This window comes from Neofelis nebulosa, chromosome 16 (genome assembly GCF_028018385.1).
Source record: "Neofelis nebulosa isolate mNeoNeb1 chromosome 16, mNeoNeb1.pri, whole genome shotgun sequence".
Taxonomy (NCBI): domain Eukaryota; kingdom Metazoa; phylum Chordata; class Mammalia; order Carnivora; family Felidae; genus Neofelis; species Neofelis nebulosa.
In genome coordinates this window covers 30,977,858-31,005,694 of record NC_080797.1, presented here as the reverse complement: position 1 = coordinate 31,005,694, position 27,837 = coordinate 30,977,858, and the positions used below count along the sequence as shown (strand labels likewise).

Sequence of the window (27,837 nt, the reverse complement as noted above, 5' to 3'; positions counted from 1 at the left end):
AGCGTCCGACTTCAGCCAGGTCACGATCTCGCGGTCCGTGAGTTCGAGCCCCGCGTCAGGCTCTGGGCTGACGGCTCGGAGCCTGGAGCCTGTTTCCGATTCTGTGTCTCCCTCTCTCTCTGCCCCTCCCCCGTTCATGCTCTGTCTCTCTCTGTCCCAAAAATAAATAAAAAATGTTGAAAAAAAAAAAAAAAAAAAAAAAAAAAACAAAATGGAAGAGAATAAACTAGCATGTGGGTTACCTGAGGTAAGCTGAATGCGATGCTCCCTGGAACCACTGATGGGTGGGTCCTCAGTGTAAATGTATACCTGTGGTTGGGAGAAGTCCTCACAATCACATGCCTAAAAGACGGAAACATAGTTAATACTCCATGTCAAAGGAAATAAAAACATTAACTCCTGTGTATGTGTTCGTTTCCAACAACTGATGCTTCATGAGTACCAGGTGGAAACATGGCAGAGTGTTTGAGAGTCCTGAAGGAAGAGAACCACAAATTTCATTTCTAAACACTGTCAGCAATTCAAAATTTTTTCCAGGCAGAAGGGGTACCTTGGTACAAGCACACATCAAGCACAATCGGAACCAAGTTCAAGAGCATACATACCATCCAAAATATCATTTCCAATTTACAGAAAACTGAAGATAATGATTTAGAATCTTTGATTTTAAGTAAAAATTAGAAGAAATTCCTCTCCTGAGAATTATTTGACATTTTTTTTTTTTTAAGGTTTATTTATTTTGAGGGAGGGAAGGGGCAGAGAGTGAGAGAATCCCAAGCAGGCTCCATACTGTCAGCACAAAGCCTGACATGGGGCTCGAATCCACCAACCATGAGATCATGACCTGAGCCAAAACCAAGAGCCAGACATTTACCCAACTGAGCCACCCAGGTGCCTCTATTTCACATCAAATAGAATAAAAGGAGGAGAACCAAAGATAGAAGAACCAGGATACAACAATCCAAAAAGAGTTAGTTTTAGGACTAATCATTAAATCTCTGTAGGCTCTCATAACAGTTGAAACAGTAACAACCTATAAAATTAAAAAGATGGTAAAAACAAGGAATTGTCACAAAATACATCAACTTTCATATAGATATATTTATTATTTCAAAGCATCTTTTGCTAATTCACTCTGCTCAGGAGTTACCCATGAACAGATAAAATACAGTCATCTCATGATAACCTCCTACACAGAGAAATTACCAAGGACTGTGTGTGTAATAAAACCTTTAAACTCTATCTTGCAACAGCACTATCTTTTTAAAAATCATCTTTTAGAATGCTATGACTTTCTAAATATTAATGGTTAGTGTTTCTATACACTAGAACACAAGTTCTTTATATGCGCTGTATTTCAAGTAAGCTCCATCATGAGTACAGCGAACATTTGACATATGTAAGAAAAGTCTATAAACAAATTCTCACACTAATTATCTATATCCCAGTTTATACAGAGAAAGTTCTGTGCTCAACTTAGCATCATAGAATTTTTAGGGCAAGAAACAATATTACTGCGATCATTCAGCCCCTTACTCTGAAACTGAAAACTACAGATAACTGGCAATTCTAACTTTGTAAAACTCATGTATTTTATAGATAGCTTTAAAAAAAAGGGCTCAGTTAAAATCCTGCCTTGTTGTTCTTTATGTCCCCAGTCTGCCTTCTGGTAGGGATCCTTTATCTCCATGCCTCTATCAGCCTCAGAAGCATATGGATGGCACTGAACTTGGTAGCAGAGTTTTTATAAGTTCTGGCAGTGGATGATGCGAATTAGTTAAAATAAATGACAACAAAAAAATACTTATAAAAAATACTTAAAAATACTTTGTTGTGCATCTTCCAATGTTCATTTCTTAGATCATCACAGTAGTAATTATCAAAAGAGCTAATAGTTATGGAGGTTTATTAATGTGCTAAACACTATTCTAAACACTTTATCTATATAAGTCAATCTTCACAACTACCCTGGGGAAGATACTATCATCATCTCCATTTCACAGATTAGGACACAGAGGCTCAGAAATGATAAATAAGTTATCCAGGGTCACCCAGTTTGCAACTGGCAGAGCATCCAAACTCAGACAATCTGACTGCAGAGCGAAAAACCTAAAGACTATGCTATATATGATTCATACAACTAGTATGTTTAGTTCTGCTAACAAAGTTAATAAAAATAAAAGCTACATATAAAAAGCTATGTATGATTTTAAAAACATATTAATCAAAGTTTAACACAGTAAAGACTAAAATACAGGGGCGCCTGGGTGGCTCAGTTGTTTAAGCAGCCGACTTCAGCCCAGGTCATGATCTCACAGTTTGCAAGTTTGAGCCCCGCATCGGGCTCTGTGCTGACAGCTCAGAGTGTGTGTGTCTCTCTTTCTGCCCCTCCCCTGCTCGCTCACGTGTGCGCTCTCTCTCTCAAAAAAAGAAATGAATAAATGTTAAAAAAAAAAAAAAGACTAAAATGCATAACTCTCATCTTTTCCATTTTCCAACTTAGCAAGAGGAATAAAAAAAATTATTTTTGAGTTTCCTAAAACACAAGTGCTCTCTAAAAGTTTCCAAAATACCACTTGGCAGGTTGGAAAAAAACAAAGTTAGATACTCACTGGCCAGGCTGGAAATCCTTTTCATTCACAACTGCACAATTGGTTAAAGATAATTCATCTGTAGGGCATCTTGCAGCTTGCATACTCTACAAAAAGCAATGATTAGGAAAAGAAAATTAAGTCATCTTTTATAACCTTAAAGAATAATTTATGCCTCCTGTCCTCTATTCCTCATCACCTGTAGTAAATACCTATTGTTATGGACTCCCTGCATTCCTTCCTCTGTGATCACAGCAAACCCTTCCTTTGGGAAACTGTTCCTTCCCCCTTCCATATAGGCTTTTGTGGGCCTGCCAATCACAGCACACGTGCAATCACATAGAGTCCTATCCCATTCATAGGATTTATAGACATGTGCCAGAAGGACACTCTCCCCTGCCTCACCACTGCACGGTGGTCAAATTTCTGCTCTAAAAGACAGTAAAACTATTACAGATAAAGCAAAGATAACAGAGACAAAGAAACAAATAGACACTTTGAAACACAGATCTGACAACCAAGTTAAAGCCCTTGAGACCAGTACTGCATTGGTTATGTTGGTTATGTACCAACAAATACTTTTTTTTTTTTTACTCAAGCTCTTTTGATTTGGTTTTCCAACTCTTCTGATGAAAAGAATTTTGAGTGATTCAAATGCAATGAAGTAAATTCAGTACGTTTAATCAAGTGTATAATTAAAGAGTCTTTTTTTTTTAATTTTCTTTAACATTTATTTATTTTTGAGACAGAGACAGAGCATGAACAGGGGAGAGTCAGAGAGAGAGAGGAAGACACAGAATCTGAAACAGGCTCCAGGCTCTGAGCTGTCAGCACAGAGCCCGATGCGGGGCTTGAACTCACGAACCGCGAGATCATGACCTGAGCCGAAGTCAGACGCTTAGCCGACTGAGCCACCCAGGCGCCCCGAAAGAGTATCTTTTTATAAGAGATCCCAAGTGGTATGGACCACATCTCCTATAGATTAAGAAAAACCATCTTCTAAATATCTCCCAACAAAGGTAACTGAAAGGCATATTTTTTCAAAACAGCAAGTAATATTTTTTTTTAATTTTTTTTTCAACGTTTTTTATTTATTTTTGGGACAGAGAGAGACAGAGCATGAACGGGGGAGGGGCAGAGAGAGAGAGAGGGAGACACAGAATCGGAAACAGGCTCCAGGCTCCGAGCCATCAGCCCAGAGCCTGACGCGGGGCTCGAACTCACGGATCGCGAGATCGTGACCTGGCTGAAGTCGGACGCTTAACCGACTGCGCCACCCAGGCGCCCCCAGCAAGTAATATTTTTGATTAACAGCTACTAGCAAAACATTCCTTCACATAATGTACTTAACCAATAACTCTTCCGCCTTTCTCTTGGATTTCCTAGTTAGTGAAATATGACCCTTTTAGTCATGACACATAGTTTATGACTCAAGTGCTCATTCTTCAAACCTCAAGCCAAAGCTGATTCTTCTTTAAATTTGTCTCTCAAAAATGTATAGGGCAAAATAAACTACCTTTTGCTTTGCTTCTGTTTTAACTAAAAGGCTAGTTTCAATACACTTATGCCAATCGTTTAGAGCAGTGGTCCCTAAAGTGGGTTACGTGCACCAGAAGGATCTACAGATAATTCACGTATCAAATTCAACTGCAGTTAGAAACAGACCTCTGAATAGGTGTATCATAAGATATCAAGCCAAGATTTTAAAGAACAATGAAGCAGCAATTGGTTTTCTGTATTTTTTAATAAAATAAAGAATATTTTTCACCTTCAGTTCCTCCTTTTTATCTTTTCGTATATACTTTACCATGTATATAAACTGAGTATATCATTTATAAATAAATATGAAAATATATTGCAGATACATGACCAAAGATGTTTTTCTTATGGGATTCATAAAATATTTGGAAATCATTAATATTTAGAACATGAGAGAATAAAGCCTGGGTCATAACTTTGCTTTATGAATGAGACTGTATTTTTGCCCATAGTCAGTGTGACCAGATATCTGACAAAGCGTACCAAACTTTTTTAGTTTCCCACCCATCCTAGGGTCTCTCTCACCTATAAGCTTCTTCCTTTTATATTCTTCTCTCTCCCCTAATGCCAAGCCTCTTGCCTAACTAAACTCCTGTTTGTTTCAACAATTCTCAGCTCAGACATTACTTTTTCTAGAAGACCTTCCTAGACACCTTCCCCTCCCCATTAGACTGATATAATAAACTTCAAATGAAAGTATCTGACTGTATTTCCATGGTCTGTTTACATGTTTGCATTGCATACAAGACAGGAAGCTTCTCAAGGACTCAGATTATATCCTGCTTACATCTGTGGTTCCCCAGAGCTAGCACAGGGCTTGGTAGAGTGCTCATCAAACACCTGCTGAAGAAATGAACTTATAGATCAATACAAATCTACCTAACCGCAGAATAAACAGTTCAAAGGACATGTATTCAAAGGACATTTCAAGGTTATTTAGGAAGTGATCTAATTTAAATTATCTAATAGTTCAAAATTGCACAGAACTGATATAGCCACAGTAATAATAAATTTACAAAACGTTAAGTTAACCTTTTCATTTGTAAATATATTTAGCTGTCAAAGAGGTGGTGTCCTTGAAAAAAAAAAAGTGAAAAACTCAGTGGAAATCATCTGGCTGGCCAACTACAACAGATGCTGTGAGCAAAAGGCCTCCCTACTGGAATCTAGAAGCATCTGTGTTCTTATGATAAGCCAAGCAGGGTACCTCATTTTTCATCAAAATATAAATTCCTATAAATAGTTGTTTACTTACCACAGTAATGCCAAGGGAAAATTCCACAATTTTTCTAACATTGACCTTGCCTCTAGGAAACAAATAAAAACTCAGCCACTACAGCTGCGCAGCTCTTATGAAATGAAAAATACTACACAGATAGGCAATTTTATATAAATTCAGTTATCTGAGTGACTACATTTAACCATCTAAATGCTGTAAAATGCTTTCACTAATAATTGAAATGTAAAAAAATTATTAACTCTGCTACTCAAAAGAATAAAAATCTCAAATCCTTAATGGAAACCTTAGAAGTAATTATATCATTACTTGAAAGCCTTTAAAGTGTAGAAAGAGAATTTGTTTCTCTTAATCAAAAAAAAACTGGGAGGATTTAATCAGGACTCCTCTCTGCAACATTATACAGTTTTCAAATTTAAACAGCATACTTTTGTCCAAAGGTCCACTTTAAAAATTAGATTACTCAAATATAGGCTTTATTGTCTTCCAAAGAATTTAGGAGGGTAAAATAAACATAAAAAAACACAGAGCATAGTACCTAACTAGAAGAGCTCCTTACCAAATAACCACCCCTACCCTAACTACCTGCAACACTCCTGAATCCACTGGTTCTTCCTTTGTGGTACTCGAGGCCTTGGCTACATCTCTCTAGAGACACACGAATCCCCCACGGGAAAGGGAGGTAGGACAGAAAATATGAATTTAGCCAGTGGGCTCAGCTGACAAGTCTTACTCAATTATTTTTTGTCAGTGACCTTTGCTGAAAAATAACATTTTAAGAACTGCACTGTCCAATAAAGCACCACTAGACAAATATGACTATCAAAATTAAAATTAATTAAAGTTCAAAATTCAGTTCTTGGGGCGCCTGAGTGGTTCAGTCGGTTGGGCGTCCGACTTCGGCTCAGGTCATAATCTCGCAGTGTGTGGGTTCCAGCCCCATGTTGGGCTCTGTGCTGACAGCTCGGAGCCTGGAGCCTGCTTTGGATTCTGTGTCTCCCTTGCTCTCTGCCCCTTCCCCACTTGCACTCTGTCTCTCTCACTCTCAAAATAATAAATTTTTTTTTTTTTTTTAATTTTTTTTTTTTTTTCAACGTTTTTTATTTATTTTTGGGACAGAGAGAGACAGAGCATGAACGGGGGAGGGGCAGAGAGAGAGGGAGACACAGAATCGGAAACAGGCTCCAGGCTCCGAGCCATCAGCCCAGAGCCTGACGCGGGGCTCGAACTCACGGACCGCGAGATCGTGACCTGGCTGAAGTCGGACGCTTAACCGACTGCGCCACCCAGGCGCCCCAAAATAATAAATATTTTTAAAAAATTTTTTGTTTAAATTCAGTTCTTCAGTTGCATTAGCCACATTTCAAGTGCCATATGTGGCCCACAGCTATCACCACAGAAAGTTTCATTGGACATTGCTAGTCTAGAATAAGGTGAGAAAGGCCATCAGTAATACCTGTCTTCAGGCCTATGGATTCACTCCGTGCTATCAACTCCTATAATAATAATTTCTGTTAAAATTTTGAAGTCACATGGGCCTGAAAGTGATGGGGTAGGAATCAATTAAACTAGTATGTCCTATAGTTATCTCTCAAAGAGCCTGTAGGGATACTTTTACCTTATCCATTTCAGACCAGTAACTATTCACATAAATGAACCTCCTGACATCCCTTTATACTGAAAAAGAAAAAAAACAAGTTTCCCATTTTGGTCTTTTTGGGAAACACCAAAGAAAAATGTAAAAGGCTGACAACATTAAATACTGGCAAAGACATAATACAGTTTCTTATAAAATTAATGTGACCCAGCAGGTATGTGCCTAGATTTTAGTCAAGAAAAAAGAAAACATAGCTACACTTATACACAGATATTCACAGCTTTATTCACAATAGCCAAAAATTGGAAATAACACAAATGCCTACCAACACATGAATGGATAAAAAAACTGTGATATATCCATATAATGGAATACTACCTAGCAATTAAAAAGAAACTAACTACAGGTACATATGCAACAACATGAGTAAACTTCAAAAACAAAATGATGAGTAAAAGAAGCCAGACACAAAATAAGAGTTCATCCTACATTATGTAAAATTCATCTCATATTTGGATGAAATTCTAGAAAAGGCAAAATTAATCCGGAGTAACAACAACAAAAAAAGATCCATCGGGGCTCCTGGGTGGCTCAGTCAGTCAAGCGTCCGACTCTTGATTTTGGCTCAGGTCATGATCTTACCACTTTGTGAGATCAAGCCCTGCATCAGGCTCTGCACAGTGAGGAGCCTGCTTGGGACTCTCTCTCCCTCTCCCTCTCCTTCTCTGCCCCTGCCCCTGCCCCTGTTTGCATTCTCTCTCTCTCTCTCTCTCTCTCTCTCTCAAAATAAAGAAATAAACTTAAAAAAATTTTTTAAATCAATCAGTGGTTGCCTGAGTGAAAGGGACACCAAAGCAGCATGAAGTAATTTTTTGAGATGACAGAAGTATTTTCTATCTTGATTGTGTTTTACTGTATACAGGTTATACCTCAATAAAGTTCAGAAATTATGTTCTGATTTTTTAATGGCTGGACAATCTCTAATAATTCCTATTGCAAAGACAGGATAAATGACTTTCGATAGAAAGTCAAAGTGGGGCCCCTAAATCTATATAACAAAGACCCAGACCTTGAGATGTCCATAGTAGGACATGTCTGGTAGGAAAAGATACTTGGGTCTGCAGAACAGACTCCCCAGCCAGTCCTCAACCCAGATGTAGGGATTATAGAGAACTAAGAGAATGGTCAGATCTACCTTTAAAAGGCCAGTCCAAGGGTGCTGCTCGTACTGGCCTGCTAGTCCTGGGCATAGGAAGTGAAAGAGGAAGGATAAAACTCACACCTCCTTCTGGCACAAATGTCCCATACCGGCCATCAGGTGGGGAATTCTTCCTCCTGAGAAGAATAAGGATGTTTTTCCCCTGTAATGATTCTTCCCTTAAGAGGCAAGGAAGTTTGAACTAAAGTTCCACCTTCCCTATGGGCTGGGATGGAAAAGTGACCAAATAGGAACTGTGCACCCACCCACACAAATGTAACAATGAAAATCAAATGAGATAATCCTCATCTACTGCATGGAGTAAACACTTACTGAATCTTAGCTATTATTATAACTATCCTAGAGATATTCAGAAATAGAAAAAAAAAAAAATCACAGACACCTAACTCCAAATAAATGCCAGAAGTAGGAGAGTGGTTAAAGGAATCTCAAGGATGCAGCAAGGTCAAGGTACTTCTGTGTGGACTGACAAGGGAAAAATGTCCACAATATAGCGCTAATTTTTTTTAAAACAGTATGTAGGGTAAGCTTTTTTTAAAAAAATAAAATACACACTAAATTGTTAACAGTAGCCACTACTGGGTAGAAACTGGAAGGAATAAGGGGAACACTTTCACTTTCCACAATTCTAAACTGTTTTTACAATAAATAACCCTTGTTGTAGGGAAATTTTAAATATAGAAAGTTTTTATGTACAAAATTGTTCTCCACAGCATTATTTTAACAGTGATGAATTAGGGGCAGCTGGGTGGCTCAGTCAGTTAAGTGACACTTGGTTTCGGCTCAGGACATGATCTCACGGTTTCATGCGTTCCAGCCCCGCGACGGCTCATTGTGGAGCCTGCTTGGGATTCTGTGACTCCCTCTCTCTCTGGCTCTCTCCAGCTCATGCTGCCTTTCAAAATAAATAAACAAACTTTAAAAAAAAAAACAAAACAGTAATGAATTAGAAGCAATGTAAAAATGCTATTTCTAAGTAAAGGCTACCCAAACTACAATATACCCACTTAATTAAATATCATATAACCATCAAAAGCCTCATAATATAGAGGGTTTTATACCACAGGAATATGAAAAAATATGTTTTACCTTACACTTTGATTTTTTAATTTCTTTTTACTTATTTATTTTTGAGAGAGACAGAGACAGCACAAGTGCAGGCGGGGCTGAGAGACAGAATCCCAAGCAGGCTCTGTGCAGCCAGCTCAGAGCCCGATGTAGGGCTCCAATCCCTGAACTGTGACATCATGACCTGAGCCGAAACCAAGAGTAGGACGCTTAACCGACTGAGCCACCCAGGCACCCCTGCAGCTTGATTTTTTTTTTAACTGTAGCAAGTCAACTGACTGAAAACGCATCAACATATAAAAAACAATTGTGAATGGATAATGAAACTACAGGTGATTTCATTTCTTTCCATCTTTTCCACATTTTCCAATTTTAAAATATAGATATCATTTTACTAATCAAATTAAAATTTTGTTTTAAAGTTAATTGATTGCATTTCCCTTTAGACCTCTGTCTGCTTCTCTACAGACAGTTAGGACCATGCACATTAGGAAAATAAGTCCAAGGGCATGCCTAATAAAAAGCACTGTCCTTATTCATAACATACAAGACATTGTCTCATCATTTGTGTGTGGTTTTTTTTTTCCTTCATAATTAAATCATGTTGTTTAAGCTAACTTCCTCTGATAACAGTATGACAAAGATTTTTGTAAAGAAAAAGTACTTTTGGCAAACTCAGTAAGATGCTATAAAATGTGGTCTGAAACTCAGAACCATTTGATAAATATATAAAGAGTTAAAGATTTATTTATATTGGACAGGTTAAACAATGACAGCATCAAAATGAGCACTAAATCATAGCCATTTAACTGAGTCCTTAGCACTGTGAGTAAATAATTTCCTGTCCAAGGCTGCAATAATTTGGGAAAGTTCATCAATGCCTTAAAATAAATTACCTAAAAATTTAGAGAAGTACCTGAAACAATTATCTAGCACATGACAGGGACTCAATAAACATTTGTTGAATTTAAAAAATTTTGGAGAAATGTATCTAGAAAGTTGAAGAAAATTAATGCCTATCCAAGCAGATAAATACATAAAATCAAAAACTGCTATAAATAGGAAGTTGACAACAGGTTCCAATTACAACAGAAACAAAAAAATGCTTAAAGTACTAGAAAAAAGTTTAGCAAAAATACGTAAGATCTTCATGAAGAAAACCAATAGAAATACATAAAAGAATACCCAAATAAATGCTGTTATCGTCTGCAATGACTCAATATTGTAAGGATATCATGACCTCCAAATTAACCTATAAATGTGATGTAGTTATAAGCAAAATCCCAAGGGGTCATTCACAAATTCAATCTAAACTACAATTGGCAAGTAAAATACAGCAAGAAAAAGGGAGGGAAATTTTTAAATTTTATAATTGATTCCTTGAACTACATGGATTTGAACTCCACTTCTATGCAGCTTTTTTTTAATAAATATATTACAGTATTATAAATGCATTTTCCTTTTGATTCATGTATGTGTATGTATACACACACATATATACACATATACGTACATATATGTATATATGTGTGTATACATACACATACATGAATATATATGTGTATATATATGAATATATATATACACATATACATGAATATATATGTGTATATATATGAATATATATATACACATATACATGAATATATATGTGTATATATATGAATATATATACACATATACATGAATATATATGTGTATATATATTCATATATATATACGTATATATATTCATATATATATGTATATATACATTCACATATACATACACATACACTAATATATATGTATATATACGTATATGTGTGTGTATATATATATGAGTTTGTAATTAAGTAAACTTTATGCCCAACATGGGGTTCAAACTCATAACCCTGAGATCAAGAGTCACATGCTCTATAAACTGAGCCAGCCAGGTGCCCCCCTTATGATTTTCCTAACATTTTTTTTCTCTACCTTGGGGTGCCTGGGTGACTCAGGAAGTTAGGCATCCAACTTTGGCTCGGGTCATGATCTTGCAGTTCGTGGGTTTGAGCCCCATGTTGGGCTCTGTGCTGACAGCTTGGAGCCTGGAGCCTGCTTCAGATTCTGTCTCCCTTTCTCTCTGCCCCTCCCCCCCCCCAAATAAACATTAAAAAAAAATTTTTTTTTAATTCTTTCTCTAGGTTAATTCATTAAGAATACAGTCTATAATACATACGGCATACAAAATGTGGTATTAAACTGTTCATCAATAAGACTTCTTGTCAACACACTATTAGTAATTACGATTTGGGGGAGTCAAAAATTCTAAGTGGAATTTCAACTGCACGGGGAGTCAACGCCCCTAACCCCCATGGTCTTCGAAGGTCAACTGTATTTGCCTCACTCTAGTTACCACTTTGTTTCTCACAAGAAAATTACTTCTCTCTAAATGATTTTTTTAATATGGTTCATTCTGAATACCACATTAAGAGAAATAATTCTAATTTTAAGGTAAATAACCTGAAGACTGCATATTTGTATCCTACAGGTACCTCCAATTTAATGCAAACAAGTAATATAGTTCCATTTCATCACTTTCAAGGATCACAACGTTCCACTGTAACCTCAACCGTGCTAGCACCCTGATCTTAGACTTCCAGCCTCCACAACTCTGAGAAATAAATTTCTGTTGTTTATAAGTTACTCAGTCTCTGGCATTTTATCATAGCAACACAAATAGATGAAGACAATCTCCTAGAACATACAATTCATCATGTAAAACATACACTTCAGTGTTTTTTAGTATATTCACTATGCTGTGCAATCATCACCACTAATTCCAGAACATTTCCACCAAACTCCATAAAAGAAACCCTATGCCTATTAGTAGTTAGTCCCAATTCTTCCCCCCCCCCCTTCACCCTCTGATAACCACTAATTTACTGTCTCTGTGGTTTTGCCTATTCTGGACATTTCATATAGATAAAATCATACAATCTATCATCTTTGTGTGACTGGCTTCTTTCATTTAGCATAATGTTTTCAAGATCATCTACATTGCAGCATATGACTGGATTATATTCCATGGTATGAACATTTGTTTATTCATCAGTGGATGGATATTGGGTTATTTCCACTTTTTGGCTATTATGAATAATGCTATGAACATCCACATAACAAGTTTATATAAAAACATGTATTTTCAACTCACTTGGTTATATACTTAGGAGTAGCATTGCTGGGTCATTCTGTTTAACTTTTTGAAGAACTGCCAAACTATTTACCACAATGGCTACAGCATTTAAAAAATTCCTACCAGCAGTGGATAAGGGTTCCAATTTCTCTGCATGAGCACCCACACTTTTTTTTTTTTTTTTTTTTTTTACTATAGCCAACCTATAGTGTGAACTGGTATCTTATTGTGGTTTTAATTTGCATTTCCCTAATGACTATGATGTTGAGCATCTCTTCATGTACTTATTGGTCATTTGCATATCTTTTTAGGAGAGATGCCTATTCAACTCCTTTGCCCACTTTTATTTTTTTTTCCCTTTGCCCATTTTATATTGTCTTTTTATTGTTGAATTGTAAGAGTTCTTTATATATTCTGGATCCTAGACCCTTATCAGATAGGATTTGCAAACATTCTCTCCCATTCTACGGGCTGTCTTTTCACTTTCTTGATAGTGTTCTTTGATGCATAAGTTTTAAATTTTGATGAAGTCCAAATTATGTTTTGTGCTTTTGTCATATCTAAAAAAATCGCTGTTTAACCCAAAGTCATGTAGATTTTTACCAACGTTTCCTTCTAAGAATTGTATAGATTTATTAGATCTTTGATCCATTCTGAGTTAATTTTTGTATGTAGTGTCAGGTAGGGATCCAAATTCATTCTTTTGCATGTAGGTAGCCAGTTGTCCCAGCAAAATTTGCTAAAAAAAAAGACTATTCTTTCCCCATTGAATGGTCTTGGCCCTCTTTTTGAAAAATCAATTCACCATGAATTTATGTGTTTATTTCTGGATTCTCCATTCTATTTCATTGGTTTATATGACTATCCTTTTACCACTGTCACATCATCTTGATTACTGTAGCTTTGTAATAAGTTTTGAAAACAGGTGTGTGTCCTCTAATTTTGTTTTTCATTTTCAAAATTGTTGTGGTTAAAATGGCTTTGCATCTCCATAAGAATTTTAGGACCAGCTTATCCATTTCTGGAAAAAAGGCAGCTGGAATTTTGATAGAGATTGCATTGAATTTATAGATCAATTTTGAGAGTATTTCAATATTAATAATATTAAGTTTTCTAATCCATGAACACAAGATGTCTTTCCATTTACTTAGATTTTTAATTTCTTTCAACATGTTTGAGTTTTTAGTGTACAAGTCTTGTACTTATTTGATTAAATTTATTCATAAGTATTCATAATATTATATTCTTTTTGATGCTATTGTAAATGAAACTGTTTTCTCAATTTCATTTTCAGATTGTTCATTGCTAGTATACAGAAATGCAACTGATTTTGTAGATTGATCTTGTATCCCGCTATGTTGCTGGATTTATTTTTTATAAATCCTTTAGGGTTTTCTATATATAAGATCATGTCATTTGCAAACAGATAATTTTTCTTCTTCCTTTCCATTCTTTTTTTTTCTTTTTCTTGCTTAACTGCCTACCTAGAACCTCCAATATAGTGCTGAATATAAGTGGCAAGCGTACACATCCTTATCTTGTTCCTGATCCTAAAAGGGAAAGCTTTCAGTGTTCACCAGTAAGCACAATGTTAGCTGTGAATTATTCTGTTAGTTGAATTTGGCTTGTTGAACTGAACTTACAGAGTGCCAACTCAAGGTTGCTCTGAGAATCTAACAAGATCTGTGAAGGTGTTTTCAAAACTGTAAAATACCATTTAGTTTAAGATACACTTATTCAGTAACTTAGTGCTCTTACTCTAAAGAGTTATCTCTAAATGTTAAAGAAATAAAAACAATGTTTGTGAAGTTTTTTTAAATTCCCAACATCCTGATGAAAGTTTAGCACCTACATCCTTTTGAAGAATGAAGAGGAAGAGAAGAATCTGGAGAAGGAATCAGAACAAAACTAGAAGGCCTAAAGCCTCCTCCCAGTCTCAACCCCTAAGTCTCTTACCTATGGACTCTTCACTTAGCACAACACAGGGCATTCAGAAAAGCAGAAAGCAGAGATGTAAGACAGGCAGGAAGCAAGAGGCAGCATGGTACAGAGAAAAGAACACAAGATTTGGTGGAAAAACTTAGCCATGATTCTAGCTGTTCAGGAAAAAAATGACAATAAAGAAAAAAACAAACCGTGTGGCACCTAAAAGGACATTTAGGTAGGTCTAATAAACTTCACATCTTCAAAGGTACAAAATCTAGTGACTTACATCTATAAGTCCACACTGTATTTATCTAAATTGCTGATGTTAATCTGAGTCATTATAATTAAACATAATGTTAATAATTCATGATGTATGTGCTTGTAATATGAAGAAGTTCCTCATTTAATAAAATCAGCTTGATAATAAATATAAGCACAATATATTCATATTATTTATATTTTTATTATTTACAAATAATTGAGTAAAAACTTGGCTGTTAGAAAGCAAAAATTACAACCTATTTTTTGTTCAATGGAACGAATATTTTAATAAATATCTGTAACATCCCAGACACTTTGCTGTGTGTAGATACTCAATTAACAATGAAGCAGTGACTTTTATTTTTTTGAATACTTAATAAGAAAAAATAATTTTTATTATTTACTTTTGAGAGAGAGAGAGTGCAAGCTGGGGAGGGGCAGAGAGAGGGGAACAGAAGATCAAAAAAGCAGGCTCTGTGCTGACAGCACCAAGCCCAAGATGGGGCTTGAACTCCCGAAACGTGAGATCATGACCTGAACAGAAGTCAGATACTCAACTGACTGAGCCACCCAGGCGCCCCCAAGTCCATGGTTCATAACTTTGGCATACATCAGAATCACTTGCAGAATGTGTTAAAGGAGACTGCAGGGGCCCCACCCAGCAGTTTCTAACTTTCAGTCTGGGGTTGGGCCTGAGAATATACATTTCTGACAAGTTCTCAGATGATACTGATTAGCTGGTCTGCAGATTCCACTTTGAGAATCACTGTATTAAATAAGGAGAAATGAACTTTGTAAAAACAGAAATACTGACAGGTTCGTATCTTCCTACAATAGAAGAGAAAATGTGAAAAAGAGGCTTCAATAATGCTCTTGGGCCATTTCATCATTTAACTTGATAAGTACAATTAAAATTTTTTTGATGCTTGATAAGTAGTAAATTGACTGGAAGGCTTTATATACAAAAATCAGTAACCAGACTCAGTATCAGTGCATGGAGAAAAAAGACTAGCATGAAGTCCAGCAACTGTTTAAAGTTTGATCTATGCCACGTTTTTAATGATCTGATAGTCTGGCAGAGAATATAAAATTAGAATTCAAACTACATTGTCCAAAATGGCAATTTATTTAAGTACTTTGAAATAAATGTTCATCCATTCACTCAACATTCATTCATTCAGTAATACCTCCACACGAAGCTCTGTTCAAGTCTTTATCATCTCACAAAATGTTGTCAATAATATTCTCTAGGGAAAAAGTAACTAGGATAACTAAATTTTTTTAATTCTCCCACACTGAGGCTCTTTGGAAGACCCAGAATCAGTGATAATTGCTATTCTCATCGCTTGTCAACCAAGAAAATGTTTGTTCATATGCATATAACACTAAAAACACTTCACAATATTTAAAAATCCACCAGCAAAATACTCTTTATTAGTGAATGTTGGATTTCAAAAATGACAACTTATTTCTTACTTTAATAATTTTCCCATTTTCTCCACTACCAAAGATCTATATGGTTAGTGCAAAACACGTAAGAACTTTAGCACTTCATTCTGAATTTAGCAAAGGACCAAAATACCCTGCATTACTCATAAACAGCTGATGCTAATTCATTTGGTATTAAATCTATAGAGCACAATGTGTTAGTACTTTTTGGCTTCATGTCAAAGAAAAGAAAAGAAAAGAAAAGAAAAGAAAAGAAAAGAAAAGAAAAGAAAAGAAAAGAAGAGAAGAGAAGAGAAGAGAAGAGAAGAGAAGAGAAAAGAAAAGAAAAGAAAAGAAAAGAAAGAGAAAGAGAAGGAAGGAAGGAAGGAAGGAAGGAAGGAAGGAAGGAAGGAAAGAAAGAAAAGAAAATCAGCTTCCTTGAGCAATTCAGCTGAATTTTGTTGAAGTGGTCTTTGTATCTACCCTTGTAAAATAGAAGAAAAAAAAGTAGGTCAAAATCAATAGCAATAAAAATAAATTTTAAATTTAAAGAAAATGATATTTTTTAAAAGAGGAAAGATTATTATCATATGGAAAAGGGCCAAGAAATGCCAAATAAAGAAAAATAAAGAGGGAGCAAGAATAATTTTAGCATATAGCAAGAATAATTCTAAAGCTATTGTATAATATATAATATTAAATAATATATTTATAATAAAACATATAATCTGATATATTTAATATAATATTAAAGCTATTTTAATTAAAACTGAAACTGGTGCACATATAGGCAAACAGAATATGAACCAAAATAGAGTCCAAACTTAGAGTGGACATAAAACACAGAGAGCATTAAAAATCAGTGAAAAAAAGGGTGGACTCAATAATGATATTAAGATAACTGGCTACACATACAGAAAAGATAAAATTAGCTTCCCAATTCACAGCAAACACAAAAATAAATTCCAGATGAATTAAATACCAAAATGTAAAACGCAAATGTTAAACCATTTAGAAGAAAATATTCAAGGTAGGTAAAGATTTCTTTTAAAACACACAAACGTAATAATCATAAAGGTAAAAAAAAAAAAAGTAGGTTTTTATAGCTAGCTCTAATGAAATTTGTTTTTGAGAGACAGAGAGAGCGAGCTGGGTAGTGGAAGAGAGAGAGGGAGACAGAGAATCTGAGTGGGCTCCATGCTGACAGCTGAGAGTCTGATGCCAGGGTCAAACCCACAAAACATAAGATTGTGACCTGAGTTGAACTCACTTAACCGACTGAGCCACCCAGGAGCCCTTGCTGGCTATAATAAAAATTTAAATGTAAAACTCTGTGGGGCGCCTGGGTGGCCTGGTTGGTAAAGCTGACTCTTGATATCAGCTCAGGTTGTGATCTCATGGTTGTGAGATCAATACCACATCAGGAGCCTGTTTGGGATTCTCTCTCCATCTCTCTCTGCCCCTACCCCACTTGTGCTCGCTCTCTCCCTCTCTCTCAAAATAAACATATGTACATAATAAACAAACAAACTCTATAACTGGGAAAAGATCACTACTGTCTGGGAGAAGCTATTTGCAACTAAATAAATTCCAGGGGTGCCTGGGTGACTCAGTTAAGGTTCTGACTTCTGCTGAAGTCATGATCTCGGGGTTCCTGGGTTCCAGACCCCCACCCCCACCCTACGTCAGGTTCTCTACTGTCAGCACAAAGCCTGCTTGGGATCCTGTCTCCCTCTCTCTCTGCCCCCCCCCCCCCCCACTCATGCAAGCTCACATGCTCTCTCTCTCTCTCTCTCAAAAATAAATGAACATAAAAAAAAAAAAAAAAAAAAAGAGGGGCACCTGGGTGGCTCAGTCAGTTAAGCCTCTGACTTCGGCCCAGGTCATGATCTCACAGTTCGTGAGTTCAAGCCCCATGACAGGCTCTGTGCTGACAGCTCAGAGCCTGGAGACTGCTTCAGATTCCGTGTCTCCCTCTCTCTCTGCCCCTCCCCTGCTGTCTCTCAAAAATAAATAAACGTTAAAAAAAAAAAAAAAAAGAATTAGATTCCAAAGCATAACTTAGTCCCTACAAAAGGAAAACTCTACAAATCGATTTTTTAAAAATTGCTAATGGCCCAACAGTAAAAATGGGCAAAGGTGATTCACAAAAGAGGAAATCCCAATGACCAATATGAAAACTGCTCAATCTCACAAGACATTAGGAAAAAAATGCAAATAAGATTGTTTACATCCATCATATTATAAAAACTAAGATGTCTGCAATGTTAAGTGCTGGAAAGGACATGAGTAACAGGCACTCGTATACTGCTGGCAAGACTGCAAACTGGTATAACCAGGTAAAGACAAAGGTAACTCATCACCCAGCAATTCTACGTAGCAATGTCCATGTCTCTAGACATATATCCTAAAGAAATTCTTACATATGTATGTAAGGAGACATATAAAAGAATGTGCACTCCAGAAAAAAATTAGAAGCCACTTAAATTATCCTCAGATAATAAAACAGATAATTTTGGTATATTCACAAAATAGAATACTACGTAGTCAACAGAATTAACTGGCTCTCTATATACCAACATGACTAAATTTCAAATGCCATTTTAAATTTTAAAAATGCAGGTTGCAGAAGGAAAGATACAGTATGACACCATACACACAGAGTAAAACACAAAATATATTACTTATGGGCACAAACATACATAAATGTGCACAGAAAGGATCTATACCAACTTTAGGAGAGTGGTTATTTCTGGAAAAGGGTAGTGGAATCCAAAGGAGAATCAAAAGGGATTCAATTCGATCTGCAATGTTTTATTTCTAAAAATTCAAGTTCTGAAACAAATATCACAATATGTTACCACTTAAATCTGGAAGGTGAGCATATGGATATATATGTTATTTTTCAGCATGCTTGAAATCTCTTAAAATGTATATAAATTATACTCGTTTGAGTGCATAGAACTTCTAGAAACAGTTATAGTCATGAAGGGAATATTTAGTTTCCACCATAAAAAGTTGGAAATTATAAGATTAAATCACTAGGAAACTGAAGGTAGTATAATGTAGACCTCAGAGCCCATTCAAGGGTATTAATATTAAAGTATGAAAAAGAATCTCATAAAGAGATTTTTACTGGTACGCCTGACTGGCTCAGTCAGTAGAATAAGTGACTCTTGATCTCGGGGTTGTGAATTCAAGCCCCACATTGGGTGTAGAGATTATTTAAAGAAATAAATCTTTAAAAAAATAAGTAAAAAGCCTCAGAGAGAGAGCGAGAGAGAGATTTTTACCTGAGATACAATACCCAGAGTACAGATCCTTAAGAACTGCATTATTGCAAGTGTCTAGTTCATGGCCAATGCAGAGGTTTCTAAGGGTTCACTGTTCTGCCAATTCAAGAATTTTCAACACCACAATAATATACTTTCACCTTATGCCTCTGCACCTTCATTTAAATACTTGAAAAAATCCACCCATTTTAAGCATAAATTCCTCTGGTTTCAAAAAGTTATTTAATAGTGCTATAAAGACTTCCTTTTTGTTTTCTAAAATCTACAGCATTTGAAGATACTTTAAAAAAATCTCCAGTAAAGTAACATACAAAAACAATAACTACTGCATGTAAGGCTGCACAAAGTTGATACACTTTAGATACCATGACTTTGATTTAGGAAACAAGACTACAAAACATTCTGTTACTTGTTTTGACTTGTGGTATTGCACATAAGCTATCCCCAATTTACAAAAAGATGTTGTTCACTCACAAAAGGTTACAAATGGCTACATTTCTAGACTAGGCTACAAAAGTTTCATCACTGTAGTAACTGATACTAAATACACTAGCCTGCCCTCATCAAAACCAATATTAGGTAAATTTTACCTCTAACATCTTCCTACACCTCTTTCAACTCCTAAGACAGTTCTCTCCCTTAGATTCTTATTTAACATCACCCTACTCCTATTTCTTCACAACAAATTACCTCAACTAGGTGTAAGAATTCATGAAGTGATCCATTGGATTTATTCACATTAATGTAGGCATATTTTCAGAAAGAGACTATGGAATCTCTGGCAAGTGAGATTTCTGGCAATTTTAAAAGACAGAGTACAAAAAGTTCGGGCGACGTGATAAGCCCTTCTACTTTTCTTTTCGGTAACCAGGTGGTGCTGACAGTATAAGAGGCCCAGAAGGCCACACCACTGGAGCAACTTTACTAAGGAGCCTCTCCCTACTCAGAGTCAGCTCTCCCAAGCAAGTAAGGCTGTATTTCAGATTCTTTCTTTCCTCTACTTCTGATTCCACGGTTCCAAAGAAGCTGTAGCACAAGAGTTCTGACAGACAGTGTGGAGGCCTGGGGCAGCGGTAGCCGTCTGTCTGTGGAGTTCATTTATAAATAAGAGTCTGCGTTCAACGGAAGTAATAAGAATTGGAACTGTAGGGGCGCCTGGGTGGCGCAGTCGGTTGAGCGTCCGACTTCAGCCAGGTCACGATCTCGCGGTCCGTGAGTTCGAGCCCCGCGTCGGGCTCTGGGCTGATGGCTCGGAGCCTGTTTCCGATTCTGTGTCTCCCTCTCTCTGCCCCTCCCCCGTTCATGCTCTGTCTCTGTCTGTCCCAAAAATAAATAAAAAAAAAAAAAAAAAAAAAAAAAGAATTGGAACTGTAGAATCTGCTTTATTACCAGCAAAAATGTAAAACAGCCAAGAATAGTTACTACCTAATTGAATCGTTTTGAAAGGCCAAAGGAGGGGCGCCTGGGTGGCTCGGTCGGTTAAGCGTCCGACTTCGGCTCAGGGCATGATCTCACAGTCCGTGGGTTCGAGCCCCGCGTCGGGCTCTGTGCTGACAGCTCAGAGCCTGGAGCCTGTTTCAGATTCTGTGTCTCCCTCTCTCTGTGACCCTCCCCCGTTCATGCTCTGTCTCTCTGTCTCAAAAATAAATAAACGTTAAAAAAAAAAAATTAAAAAGAAAGGCCAAAGGAAACCAAGTAAGTTTAAATCAATCATCATTTATTATAAAATGTATCCAACTTACAATTCCATATTTTTTCATACAGTAAATATACTAAAAAAAAAAAAAAGTTAAAATTTTTCTTTTAGGTTCTTTGCCTTTCAAAATTTTTATTTTGTTAAGCAATCTCTACACCCAACCTGAGGTTTGAACTTACAACCCTGAGATCAAGAGTCACACACTCCACTGAATGAGCCAGCCAGGTGCCCCAAGGTTCTTTGCTTTTCAGATTAGGAGCTTCAAGATATTTTAGGATTAGTCAATTTCTGATGACCTAAATGCTATATGCTGAATAACATCACACATTTCATTGTTAAGCCAATTTCCCAGATAAATTAAACACGATGCTGCCCTTTTTTGGCCAAAACAGCAGAGGACAAGATATACAGGTTACTAAAGCTACCAACAGCAACAATCAGTGATACAACAGGGGGAAAAAAAAAAACAAAAACCACCTTCAATTACAAAGTGAATATAAATACTATCTACAAAATATCAGAATGTCAAAATTAAACTAACCAAAAGCAATAATTCAAAATAGCTTTTCCCCCTAAAAAGGAAATTCAGAACCCATTTAAAAAGTATTACAACAAGGCTAACTCTATTTGCTAAACATCAATAGTTACTAGGAAATTATGATTATCACAAGACAGAAGACAGAGAGGGGCCAAAGATAGACAGGCCAATCAGATTTTCCAAAAGACAGAAGGTAGTTTTTGAAAATCAAACTTTGGCAGCAACCTCCAAAAGTTCTAGCTAAGGTGAATCTACTCTTCCCTATACCATTACAACTAAGTTGGTGAAGCAGGTAATAGTAACAAACAGCTGAATTCATACCTTGAGCCTGCTTCTTGTGAAGCTGGCAAATTACTGAGCCTCTCTCTCTGAGTAAAACAATATTTTTTTTAAATTTTTTTTAACATTTATTTATTTTTGAGACAGAGAGAGACAGAGCATGAACGAGGGAGGGGCAGAGAGAGAGGGAGACACAGAATCGGAAGCAGGCTCCAGGCTCTGAGCCATTGGCCCAGAGCCCGATGCGGGGTCGAACCCATGGACCGTGAGATCGTGACCTGAGCTGAAGTCGGACGCTCAACCAACTGAGCCACCCAGGCGCCCCATGAGTAAAACAATATTAATACTACCTAGCTTGCAGGTGGTTTTGTCAGAAGTAAACGAGATAGGTTTGTATTTAAGTGATAGCACCCAAGGTATCTTGATCTGCATCAGCCTAGAGGAAGGTCTCTAACAGCATGCTCATGGGCTATTTCTGACCCATCTCATTCTCCTTTTTAATAATGACTTGAATGTAGACACAGAAGTCATGATTTTAAAACCTACACATGAAAACAAAATTGGCAGACAGAGCTGTGTTGCATAAGATAAAAGAATTGCAGAATCAAGAAGACCTTGAACAAGTAATAGGTAGGCCCTGACCCTCCAAAAAACTGAATTATAAAGGGGATAAATGTAAGGTTTTATACTGAGGTTCAATACACCAACTGCACAATACCTACAAGGGGATGGGAGAGCCAATTTAAAAAAAAAATTTTTTTAACGTTCATTTATCCTTGAAAGAAAGAGAGAGAGAGCACGCACGGGGGAGGGGCAGAGAGAGAGGGAGACAAAGAATCCGAAGCAGGCTCCAGGCTCATGAGAGTTTTAATTGACTGCAAGCTCATTATAAGCCAAGAGTGTGATTTACTGCAGAAAAAAGCGAATACAGGGGGCCTGGGTGGCTCAGTTGGTTAAGCGTCCAACTTTGGCTCAGGTCATGATCTTGTGGTTCGTGAGCTTGAGCCCCACATCGGGCTCTATGCTGACAGCTCAAAGCCTGGAACCTGCTTCAGATTCTGTCTCCCTGTCTCTCTGCCCCTCACCCACACATGCTCTGTCTCTCTCTGAAAAATAAATAGACATTAAAAAAAAAGAAAAAGTGAACACAATTTTATCCTGTATTAATAACACTAGTGTCCAGCTCAAGAGAATAAGAGTTCAGCATATTCTTCACTAATCATTGTGTTCTAGTTGGGGCACATTTTAGAAGAAACATTGGTAAAACAGCATTTCCAAAGGAAGGTAACCCAAATGATGAAGGGTTTGGAATACAGAATATTTGAGGAATTGGAGATGTTTAATTTGCAAAAGAGAAAACCTGAGAGAATTTGTAACCTGTCTTAAAATATCAGAGGAGCTGTCACATGGAAAAGCAACTGTTTTCTTTAGTTCTATGTGGCTCTAAAGAGCAGAAATCATATCTATCTAAAAATTACATGGAACTCCATACAAAAAAGGCCTAACATGACACTAAAATGGGCTAGCTTTAATGGTCTGCACTCTCGATTGGTAGAGTATTCACACACAGATTAGGTTAAATTCATTCTAAATTTATTTATTTATTTTGGGGGGTGGGGGGAGGAGAGAGTGCACGTGTGCAGGGGGTGGCAGGAAGCGCCAGAGAAAGAGGGAGAGACAGAATCCCAAGCAGGATCCCTGCTGTCAGCGTGGAGCTCGACAGGGGGCTTGAATTCACAAACTGTGAGTTTTGGCTCATCAGACACTTACCCGACTGAGCCACCCAGGCTAGATGAGACTCGTTTTAATTTTTTTTTTTTAACAATTATTTATGAGACAGAGAGTGAGCGGGGTAGGGGCAGAGAGAAGAGACACAGAATCTGAAGCAGGCTCCAGGCTCTGAGCTGTCAGCAGAGCCCGACGCAGGGCTCGAACTCAGAAACCATGAGATCATGACCTGAGCTGAAGTCAGAGGCTTAACCGACTGAGCCACCTAGGCACCCCACATTTTTGTTTAAATTGAGCCTAGGGGTGCCAGGTGGCTCCGTCGGTTAAGCCTCTGACTTGGGCTTAGGTCATGATCTCATGGTTTGTGGGTTCGAGCCCCGCATCAGGCCCTGTGCTAACAGCTCGGAGCCTGGAGTCTGCTTCTGATTCTGTGTCTCCCCCTCTCTCTACCCCCCTATGCTCATGCTGTCTCTCTCTCTCAGTAGTAAATAAACATTAAAAAATAAATTAAAAAATAAATAAACAAAAATGTATTGAGCTCCTAGGTCCCAGGCAGTGTGCAAAGCACAGATGATGATGGTAAAAAACTAACATGGCCTCTTCTTTCATGGAAGATAAATAGTAAAGGCAAATAATCACATCAACATATTTAAAATGACAAACAGCTGGGACGACTGGATGGCTCAGTAGGTTAAGCGTCTGACTTTAGCTCAGGTCACGAGATCACGGTTTCATGGGTTTCAGCCTTGCATCGGGCTCTGTGCTGACAGCTCGGAGCCTGGAGCCTTGAGCCTGCTTCAGATTCTGCGTCTCCCTCTCTCTGCCCCTTCCCCGCTCGTGCTCTGTCTCTCTCTCTCTCTCTCTCTCTCTCTCTCTCAAAAAATAAACATTAAAAAAATTGTAAATCACCATTAAATCTCTAACGAAAGGCATACAGTTGTTCAAGGGCATGTAACAAAGGATCCTGACTTGTGTGGGATCAGAACACGCTTCTCTCGAGTACATGAGTGATCTACGAGTAGGAGGTAAATAAATGGTTGGGAACAGAACATTACAAAGAAAGGAAACAGCACATGCAAAGACCTTGCGGTAAGAAAAACTACTAAAGTTCAAGGAACTGAATTCTTATATAACCTGAGCAGAGAGAGTAAGAGAATGAGTACAGAGAAGCAGGAGTGGAACCACAAAGGGCCTTAAAGGCCCAGTTCGGATTTGATGTTCTCCCAAAAGCAACTCGATGCTACTGAGGTAGGGGTTTAAGTAGCAACAGGCATGGGAGGAAATAATCAATGTGGAAAATGTTGTAAAGAGACCTCTAGCGAGCTTTCCAAAGTATTCCAGACCACAAATGATGGTAGTTTGGGGAAATGAGGTGGAAATGAAGATGTAGAGAGGTGGACAGATTGAAGAGATTTTTAGGATATGTTAAAATGATGGAACCCACATGACCATTCCAGTGGCTTCTTTGGGTATAGTTTAAAGCAGCAATGCCCAAGACAGATTCTTTGGCCCTAATAATATCCTTTTTTGTAAGGGGCTGGGGTGGGGGGGGCGCACGGGGCGCAGAACAGAACTCAGTGATGAATTTTACGGCGGGGCAGACGATGTTGGGAGAGAGAGGCGGTATGAAGGATGACCATGACCGCCACCATCACCACCCCACCCCACCCTGGTTTCCAGCTTATATAAGTGCACGGAAGGTGGTGCCATTCACTGAAATAGAAAACAGAGTCAGTACTAATTAGGTGGGTTTAGATTTGAACAGTAGACTTTGAGATGCCTTGGTTTTAAATAGGCAGTCCGGCATATTGATCTGGAACTTAAAGGATAAGTCTGGACTGGGAGTAAAATACTGAGCATCGTGGGCATAGAGAGGGTAGGTGAAGAGAATGCCTGAAGAGAAAACGGAGTGAGAAGACAGGCTTGAGGAATATCTGCATTGAATAACAGGGTAGAGGAGGGTGAGTCTGCAAAAGAGAGGTCTGAGTAAAAACCGGAGCAAGGCTGCACAGAAGCCATGGGAAGAGCATTTTCCATGAAGGAGGCAATGGTCAACGATGGCAAATGCTTGTGGAGACAGCAAGTCAGACAAAGAACTGAAAATGTCAATTAAGTTTAGGGACACATTTCAGTAGAGTGATAGGGCCAGTGGGCGGGCTGAGGGGTAAGAAAGTGGTAAACAAATGGGAGACAATAAATGTACACAACTCTATCAAAATTTCTGGCTGAAAAGTGGGAAGAGACAACGGGACAGCTGTGGGGGTGAAGGGAGGGTTTGTCTTAAGATGGGAGAAGCTTAAGCATGTTAAGAGGGAACAGGTGAATACACAGGAGTGGGGTGTCTTAGGTGGGAAAAGAGAACCTGAAGCACGGGTGGATAGATAAAAGGAGAGACTATGGGAAAAAGGAAGAGGAAGAGGTCAAATTAAATGACCTTTAAGGTCTCTTCTCACTCCATAATCTCCCGATTTACAATTTCTTTTAGATTGGACATTTGTATGCATGCATAAATCTATGCAAACTTGTTCAAATATTCCGGGATAAATAAATCAGTCAAGCACATCCTTATCCCCAGTGACGCAGTTAATGTCCCCAGGTTGATGACCAGTGTCATCTCTGGGCAGGATCCATCCCTCAGAGGGCTTTTCAGCTCAACGCACTCTGCAGTACAGCACAGAACCAGCCCTATCTCCCCTTGCCAAAACCATACTACACCGCGATCTTAGGAGGCTCAAGGAGGAAGTAAAATTTAAAACCCTGAAACTACCACATATTCTGCTGCATTCAAAGCGACTGTCATTCATAAAAACAAGCCGCGACACCCCCAATGCATCCCTATTCCAAGCTAAAGACATTCCTGCCTGACCCGACAGTGACAGGTCCCCTAGATGGCTGGGGTTTTAACACTAAAAGTCATTTGCACCCCCTCCTCCTCTCCTAAGACCTTTCACTCTGAAGCAGAAATGGGTCCCTAATGTTCCTTCCCAAAGCCCTCGCCCCAACGCAGCAGACGGATCCCCCGCAGTTATTTCAGCGGCTGCACCTAATAAGCCCTCTCAAGGGGGTGCGGAGAAACCCCCAGAGCCGGTCCGACGGGGCTGGGACGGCCACAACCCTGCGGTTGCCTTGGGGGACGCGGGTAACAAGCCCCAAGGGATGGGAAGGGAGAATTAAGGGAGACCCAGGAGACCGGGGTGGGTAGTGAGGGGGGTCACCTCCCCTAGAGCTTCCTTAGAGGGATGGAGTTTCCGAGGAGGGCTAATCCCCTGCCACCGCTCCCCCTTCTCACCCGCATGCCCTTCTCCGGCTTGCCGCCCCCTCCAATTCCCCATTCGCTCGGACTCACTCCCCCTCCCCTGGAGCCGGCTGGACCTCGGAGTACCCGCGAGCCCGGCACCCCCGCCTCGAGCCGTAGCTCCGGGGCCGGCACTCACCCGGCCCGCCATCTTCGCGGACACGTCCGGCTCGGCGACTGCAGCTGGGCGCTCAGTAAAGCCCGCCCCCGCCGCGCGCGCGCGCGCGCCCGCCGCCCGCCCTCGCGCAGGCGCGCAGGCGCGCAGCCGCCTTGAGGCCGCGCGCGCGCCCGGCCACGTCCCTGGCGTCCCCGCCCCGCAGGGCGCGTGCGAGCGCGGGGGCCGCCTGGGGAGGGCGGGGCGGTGACGCCATCTTGAGCGCGAGCGGTGGGTGCGGTGACTCGGTTTTTTCGAGTGCCTGTCCCCGGGCGACTTCTCGAAGGCTTCTTTTGCGAATCTTGTCCCATCTGGCCGTTTGCGCTGGACTTTGTAGCAAGGCCTTTGATGCTTCAATTACTTAGCCTTGTTTCTCTTTGCCCGTTGCCGCTTGCCCAGGAACGGCCTTTCTGCTTCCAGACCCACTGAATTGTGAAAATGTGCTTAAGAGCGCCCGACACGGGTACAGTTGGTTCTGAATTCAAGTTCTTAATTCAGGCTTTTCTCTGTAGGCGAGCTTGTTTACCTAGCTCCTGGAGATTATCAGCGTTGGCCTTTATATTTAGTTTATGTGTAGCCTAGAAAACGCAGTATTTTCATCAAATTTGAAAGTGAATTGTGATTGTTTCTAGAACTTTATTTTCTATATTTTTAACTTCACTATTAAGTATATTTATTTATAAAGGTAGTGTTTTTAGCAATCTTTGTCATTCCCCAAGGTTGTTTCACTTTAGACCCTAGGGTAGAATTTGAGTGAAATACGCCGTAAACTCATCCATTTTTTACCTCGATGTACCTACTATACTATTTCCTCACTGGAATCTCAGAATA

At 38.7% G+C, this 27,837-nt stretch overlaps 1 protein-coding gene across 1 annotated transcript in view; it reads right to left on the bottom strand.

Moving 5' to 3' along the window:
• The window catches only part of NSF (N-ethylmaleimide sensitive factor, vesicle fusing ATPase), a 150,576-nt gene extending 123,459 nt beyond the window's left edge, over positions 1 to 27,117 (bottom strand). Inside the window, exons 1-3 of the mRNA XM_058705386.1 lie at positions 26,992 to 27,117; positions 2,613 to 2,698; positions 243 to 342 (exon numbers count right to left, since the gene is read on the bottom strand). Coding sequence (XP_058561369.1) covers positions 243 to 342; positions 2,613 to 2,698; positions 26,992 to 27,003 — 198 coding nt within the window. The 5' untranslated portion in view covers positions 27,004 to 27,117. The remainder of the gene's footprint in view (positions 1 to 242; positions 343 to 2,612; positions 2,699 to 26,991) is intronic.
• Between the last annotated feature and the right edge of the window lie 720 nt (positions 27,118 to 27,837).